This window comes from Danio rerio, chromosome 5, assembly GCF_049306965.1.
Source record: "Danio rerio strain Tuebingen ecotype United States chromosome 5, GRCz12tu, whole genome shotgun sequence".
Lineage (NCBI taxonomy): Eukaryota > Metazoa > Chordata > Actinopteri > Cypriniformes > Danionidae > Danio > Danio rerio.
The window spans coordinates 76,002,501-76,010,000 of NC_133180.1; the positions used below are offsets into that span (position 1 = coordinate 76,002,501).

Consider the following 7,500-nt stretch of genomic DNA (forward strand, 5'->3'; position numbering starts at 1 on the left):
CATTTTTGATGCATAAGAAGTTGCATCAATGCATCTTCCTCTGCTTGTAAACCTGTAAACTAACACTTGTGATCAGTTCATATGAGTGGCCAGATGAGCAAGTACCGATCGAGTTATAAAATGTGATTATCCGCCAATACCGATTATTTAAATATGTTTAATAATAATAATGTTTTTTAAATGTAATTTTCTCTCATTATTCTTCTACAAAATGCAGGTATTGGGCTCTGGAGACCCACACAGAACATTAAGTAAGTTCCCTAATATCTGTTTATTAAAGTGTTTACTAGCAATCAATGTCATGTAAATGGTATTCAAACTAAGACTGGTAACATTTAATACTAAATAAAGCACCTGAGCTGATCGTTGCAACCCAAGCTCATTCTAGAAACGTAGCCCCGCGGACGTTTCTGGAGACCGCGATTTACGTGGCCGGAGGTACGTAAGGCCGCGTTTTGTTTTTTTCGAGCGAATGCTGCGGGGCAGCGTGGCGCCGCTCCGCCCCTCCTCTTCGCGCTCGCCGGCCGACGGCTCGTGGAGGGCTTTCCCGATGCAACCAGTTTGTCTGCTTAGCTCACAGCGTTGCGTCGGCGGAGCGGAGGCCTGGAGGAGGAGCCGGCCGCGGGGACGACGACCGGGATCGAGTCCGGGGAACAGCGGTTCCGGAAATCAGGTAAGACGAAAAATCGAAATCGAAGATGAGGGCTTTTGCTTTTTTTTTTTTTCTGGACGGCTTTTGCGAACAGTCGCTCGGGTTTAGGGAAAGAGGAGGAGGAGGAGGAAGAGGAGGGCGGCCGTGTCGGCCGATCCGGCGGCTTTTCGCGCGAGAACGGTGCGGGCGCGAACGGCGAGCGCTCCCGAGAGGCGCCCGAGACCCGTAAAAGTGCGCACAGCGGCCTCTCGCGTATCCGCGAAAAACAAAAACCGCTCGAATACGTACCTCCCGGGATGTAAATCGCGGTCTGCAGAAACGTCCGCGGGGCTACGTTTCCACAATGAGCCCGGGTTGGATCATTGTCATAGCAGTTTATGCTGTAGTTCAGCCACTATTGCAGAAATATGGTACAGAAATTAGGGTACAGTCTAAGATAGTAATATTAAATATTCTATTCATTAGGTAACCAAATTAATAATTAAGCCCCCCCCCCCCCCCGGTCTTCAGTTTGTGATCGCTCCATCGACCCCCCCCCAACCCCCCTCCCCGCTGTTCTGTTTGTGTTCGCTCTGCAAATCCCCCCTCCCCACCCCCCGGTCAATAACACCTGTAGGGGGCCCCCGCATTTTGCGCTATGCCGCTATGCCACTGTAACTACTAACGTAATACCTGCTCATTAATAAGATAAGAACTGGTTCCCTAATCCTACCAATTACCCAAACCTAACTACTTCCTTATTATTACTATCTATTAATAAGCAGCTAATTAGTAATTTATTGAGCTACTAGTTTTAGTTAATGGTTTGTTAATCGCATGAATTGTGACTTAACATAAAGTGTTAACAATAATTTAACAAAAATCTAATATGTAATATCCAGCCTGATCTCATGAAAAAACTTAAGTATTTTACGTTTTATCAGTTTAGTGGCTAATTCGTCCAAATTCTTACGAGTTCAGTCGTATGAAAATGTAAGATTTTAAAGTGGAGGCGTTTCAACCAACCCTGCCCCTAAACCCAACACTCATTAGGTGATGAGGAAATCGTACTAAATTGTATAAATTAGATCATACGAATTCATACGAATTAGCCACTAAATTAAAAAGTGAGGAATTGCTGTGAGATTGCATTGTAATATCTCAGCTACAATATTTTTTTCTGTTGCTTTTTTTTCCAGCTGGCCAGATGTACCCTGCTGCTCAGACGTCTGTTCCACTGCCTCCGGCTGCTAGTGCGCAGTCAGCACCGGGCCTCGCTAGCAGGACGTGTTTTCTGCGTCGCTCTGGAAACAGCAAATCCAAAACACAGCAAATCTACCAAAACACGTCAAACTTCGCCAACTACCAGAACTGCACCATTGTGAGGTCACACGTGCCCCATGCCAACTATAGCACCTACGTCAAAGTGACACCCAAAGTCCTCATCTTCCCCATTTTCGTTCAGGTAAATGTTTCTGTTTTTAATATGAGCACAGACATTCAACTAAACACTGATTTCTTATATTGGTTTGGTCACATGACCCAGATTCTGTATTTAATAAGACAACAGAGTACCAAACTTTTTTTTTTGTAAAAGATTATTGGAAATTGAAACTCCTTTAATTGTATTATTATTTTTATGAGTTACACATAATCAGCAACATGTGGAGATATGGATAGGAATATGAATATGAAGCCTAATATGTTTAAAGTCAGAAGTTGAGGAGACTTTTACCTCAGTATGCTAATGTACTTCCAACTGAAATGGAATATTAAGTAGGGGGCGGGGCTTTTCTTTTTGCACATCATTCCTTAGTAGCAAACTAACAGTAAAAGAGGCGTGGCTAAGGACGTCAAATTGATGTCAACAGAACACAGAATTGGAGTTTACTATAACAATAAATCATTTTCAGTGGATTAACTTGCATTGAATATTTGCTCACCTAAAGAATAGCAATGTGCGCTAGCAAAATAAACATTGCAAATTTCACGCACAATCCTTTTGGCAGCCCAAAAAAAAATAAAAAAATTCAACACAAACCATATTGACTCTCATTGCAAGTGCATCAGGTTCTAGTGTATTTTCTGTATTTTACAAACACAACTTGTTGACATGTCAACAGAGTGATAAATAAATGTTATGTTTACAATGGAGGTTGAGTGAAGAGGAAATTTTCCAAAATGCCTTCATGGAAGATGATCTTTACCTGATATTTGAATGATTTTTGGCATTAAATAGTGTGCAGTATCTTTGACTCATACAATGTATACTTGGCTTTTCTTATAAATAATACTGTAAGTTCAACATAAGTTGGGTTTTATGCTCCAGGGTCAAATATGTGAACAGGAATTGTATACTTCCTAATTACAAAGATAATTAGATGATAAAAAGGGCTGTTTGTGAGAAGTAAGATCCACACGGGATCATCAATATACATCAAATGAGCCGATTTCCCCCCCTCTTTAAGTGTATCTAGGCTTGTTTCATCCATCGATTGTCCTTAGGCTTAGTCCCTTATTTATCAGGGGTCACCACAGTGGAATGGACCGACAACTATTCCCTTCCAGCTGCGAAAATTTAAGATTGTTTTAAACATACAATGTAAGTGGGACTCTTATTTTGAAAACAGGACAGGCAGGTAGATTAAAAAGAAGATTTTTGGGTTCACGGCACGTCAGAATGCAAAATGCTGGATGTACAGATTGAAAATGTATTCAGGGCCACTAATAGCAACGGTTTCTTTATTCTGCATACAGCCTCTTTAAAGGGATAGTTCACCCAAAAATACACAAAAATTTACATTTTACTTACTTTTAAGTGGTTTTAATTTTTTATTTTTTTCTGCAATATATTGATGAATATTGGAAACCGATAGCCATTAACTTCCATAGTAAGAAAAAATATTATGGAAGTCAATGGTTATGAGCTTTCAATATTCAATAATATAAAAATAAAATCATCCAAAGAAAGAAACCCAAACAGGTTTAGAACAAGTGGCGGGTGAGTGAATGATGACAGATGTTCTTTTGGGTGAGCTGTCTCTTTAAGGCAAAGTTGGCATATACACTGATTCAATGTCTGTGTGTTTTTGTTTTCTAAAGCCTGTAGATCTTTGTAGCCCGACTCGAACACTGCTGATCACTGAAGAAATGATTCTGTATGAGAGCAAGCACTTTTCCATCAAGGTGAGAGATATTTTGCATGTTCATTGTACTGTCAATCACTGGCCACACACACTACTGAGCCTCATTTTCACTTTTAAAGGACATTACATCAAAGTTGGATCACTCTGTGGTGTGTTTTTCCACTACAGTTTTGAGTGGGACTCCAAATCCAGCCCTCCGTGGGTTAATAAATTTGATTTCCATTGATAATTCTTGTGTGATTTCGTTGTCAGCACTTGAATAATAATAATAATAATAATAATAATAATAATAATAATAATAATAATAATAATAATATTTTACTATAAGTGAGGGGTGTGTAATACTTTTAGACAACAGAGGCATGTGCATGAATGGACACAGATATTATTGAGGCTCAAGTATTTATTTATTTATTTATTTATTTATTTATTTATTTATTTATTTATTTATCTATTTATCTATCTATCTATTTATTTATTTATTCATTTATTTATTCATTTAATACAGTTATAAAGAGGAATACTGACATTTCCCTGCACAGTTTACATGCAGTTTGTTGGTTGTCCTGCAGAGGACCTCATTACTCTTTTTCTACATGGTGCACTTTAAAGGGACAGTTCACCTCAAAATGGAAATTTACTCACTATGTAGTTTTTGTCACAACCTTTGTGAGTTTCTTTCTTCTGTAGAACACAAAAGAAGATCATTTAAAGAAAGCTGAAACCCTTTAGACTTAGCATAACTATGAATAAAACAAAAGCATGAAACATTTATGTAACAGTGATTCAATAAGACTGATGTTAATATTTTGCTGTTTTTTTATTAAAGCGAACTGTAAAATAATTACTCATATAATGAAACACACGGAGCATTCTATCTAATCTTACCTGTATTATATGTTAGTTTGGAATCTTTTATGCCCATCAAAACTAATAATTTAAGAAAATTAAAATAGATACAAAGATCTTTCTGCAGACCATAGATCTCCTTCACAAGCTCTTACACATTCATTCATTCATTTTCCTTCATCTTAGTCCCTTATTCATCAGGGGTCTCCACAGCAGAATGAACCGCCAACTATTCCGGTATATGTTTCACACCAGTGGTGCTCAACCCTGTTCCTGGAGATCGACCTTCCTGCAAAGTTCAGCTCCAACCCTGATCAAACACACCTGAACCAATTAATTAGGACCTGAACAGCACTTGATAATTACATGCAGGTGTGTTTGATATGGGTTGCAACTGAAATATGCAGGAAGGTCGATCTCCAGGAACAGGGTTGGTCACGCCTGTTTTACCCAGTGGATGGCCTTCCATCTGCAACCCAGTACTGGTAAAACACCCATACACACTTTACGGCCAGTTTAGTTCAATAATTCACCTATAGCGCATGTGTTTGGACTGTGGGGGAAACTGGAGCACCAGGGGAAAACATATGCCAACACAAGGAGAACATGCAAACTCCACACAGAAACGCCAACTGGCCCAGCCGGGACCTGAACCAACAACCTACTCAACTCATTCATTGTGGATTTCATTGATAAATCCTTCTGTCAACAAGTCAAACCACCTAAAGTAGCTGTGGGTGACACCCAAACTGAGAAATGTAAATACAGTTTAGGGCAAAATTAGTCGCCCTCCTATGAAATATTAATTTCTTTTTTTAAATATTTCTTAAGTGATATTAAATGGAGCAAGGACATTATTCACAGTATTTCCTATATATATTTTTTTTCTTCTGGAAAAAGTCTTATTTGTTTTATTTCGGCTTGAATAAAAGCAGTTTTAAATTTTTTAAACACCATTTTAAGGTCAATAATATTAGCCCCCTTAAGCAATATTTGATTTGATTGTCTACAGCAAGGGTTCTTTAAGTGCTTTAAGACCGATCAGGACACAGCTATTCTGTATAAATCACATAAATACCTCATCCAGAAACATTTCTAGCATAATTATTTTGTCGTAAAGAAATACAAACGTTTTACCTAAAAGTTCTGGTAGGCTGTTTCACTTCGTTATCCAGCCAAATAAGTGTGTTAGCATTGTCATTGGTCATGCATCGATCTAATTCTAAATACTTCATAATTTTTGACTAAATTTAGTCAAGGAGCAAAGATAAATAATTTATACTTTGCGATTGCATACAGTCTGAGCACACACGCAATGATGAGAGGACTTGCAGTTCCTTTGAAAAAGCCCATTTAAGAGCTTGCATATCCAGTTTTTGCATGACTGCGCTCTTGTGTTAAGATAAAGCACTCGCAACATTTGCAGAAATTAGTAATTACGCAATACCTGCAATCCTTGCGCCGACATTCAGACTGTATTAAATCAGGCTTCAGAAGATTGACAGGTCAGAGGCGAGTGAACTCGCCGTCGGAGAGAAAAGAATGAAACGTGTGTGCAGATCGTCAGCAGGAAGTATGTCCGCGGCGTATTTACTCTTGCTAATAACACAGACATCTCCATAGTGAAAACATCCGAAAAGCACTTTTTTAATAAAACATTTGTTTTTAAGTTGTTTTTTCTGTCATTGCAACACAGAAAGGCCTTTATCTCGCTCTTACATTTCACGCAAAACTAGACAAGGTGGACTGTGATTGGTCACTTTTCATGTCAGTCAAATCACCGCTTTGGAATTCCGGCATATTTTATATATTATATAAAGTTTTTAAAAATATATTATATATTTTCGATGAAATAATGACTGTTTTGGTCTATTTTAGTAGCGAAAAAAGATCTGATGAATCCCAACAAAGATCACAAATTTGCACATTTATTTTTTTCAGTCTTTTTTACTCCCATCCTGCAGCTGGTTGAGAACCACTGATCTACAGAACAAACCAATGACATGCCTAATTAAACTAACTTTACCCTAATTAACCTTATTAAGCCTTTAAATGTCACTTTAAGCTGAATACTAGTGTCTTGAAGAATATCTAGTCTAATATTATGTGCTGTCATCATGGCAAAGATAAAGAAACCAGTTAAATTAGTTATCAAAACTATTATGTTTAGAAATGTGTTGAAAGAAAATCTTCACTCTGTTAAACAGAGCTTGTAGTAGGGCTAATAATTCTGACTTCAACTGTATGTATAATATATTCAAGTAGGAACAATGGTTAGTTACTAAACCAGACAGCAGAAAAGACACACAGGAAGATGAATGGCTTCTATTAAAGTGAAGGAACTCGCCAAGAAGGTTTGAAGTGTTTAGTCATCAAGTTTGCAGAAACTATTGACCTTAATTTCCTAATAGAGATTAATTACATTAGATGGCAAGCCACAGTATATTGCATGTGACGGAGGCAGAAAACAGTGTCAGCAACAAGCCTGTCACCTGACGAGACACACTAAAACTTCTGCTTCATGACCTGCTTTTGTTCACAGTGGAGATCACAATGAGAAAAGTTTGTGACACTTTATAATAACCGCACTCTATTAATCATTTAATAAGCATTAGCAAATTGTTAATAATTTGTACAGCATTAAGTCTACATGACTAGACGATTGTAGGCAGTTTATAACTACAGCTACAAATGCTGTATTTTTGACTGCTTGATTGTATTTCTTGCTACTAAATTAAGTATTGCATCATTTACAAAGCAGTTATTTAGGAGTAGCTGTGGTTGTTAAGATCATTCAGAATGTCTAAATAAATGATTTATAAGCTCTTCAAATGAACATTTATACACTCTTTATACACGTTTATACACATTTTT

General features: G+C 37.7%; 1 protein-coding gene across 13 annotated transcripts in view; it reads left to right on the forward strand.

Annotated features, from left to right (window-relative positions):
* rgs3a (regulator of G protein signaling 3a) overlaps positions 1-7,500 on the forward strand; it is a 205,467-nt gene that overhangs the window by 16,515 nt on the left and 181,452 nt on the right. For all 13 annotated transcript variants that reach the window (XR_012405849.1, XR_012405848.1, XM_068221146.2 and 10 more), the window contains 3 exon segments: positions 218-251; positions 1,831-2,096; positions 3,734-3,817. Coding sequence is in view for 11 of the 13 variants with exons in the window: in XM_068221146.2 (XP_068077247.1) it covers positions 218-251; positions 1,831-2,096; positions 3,734-3,817 (384 nt within the window). In the remaining 2 variants the exon portion in view is untranslated.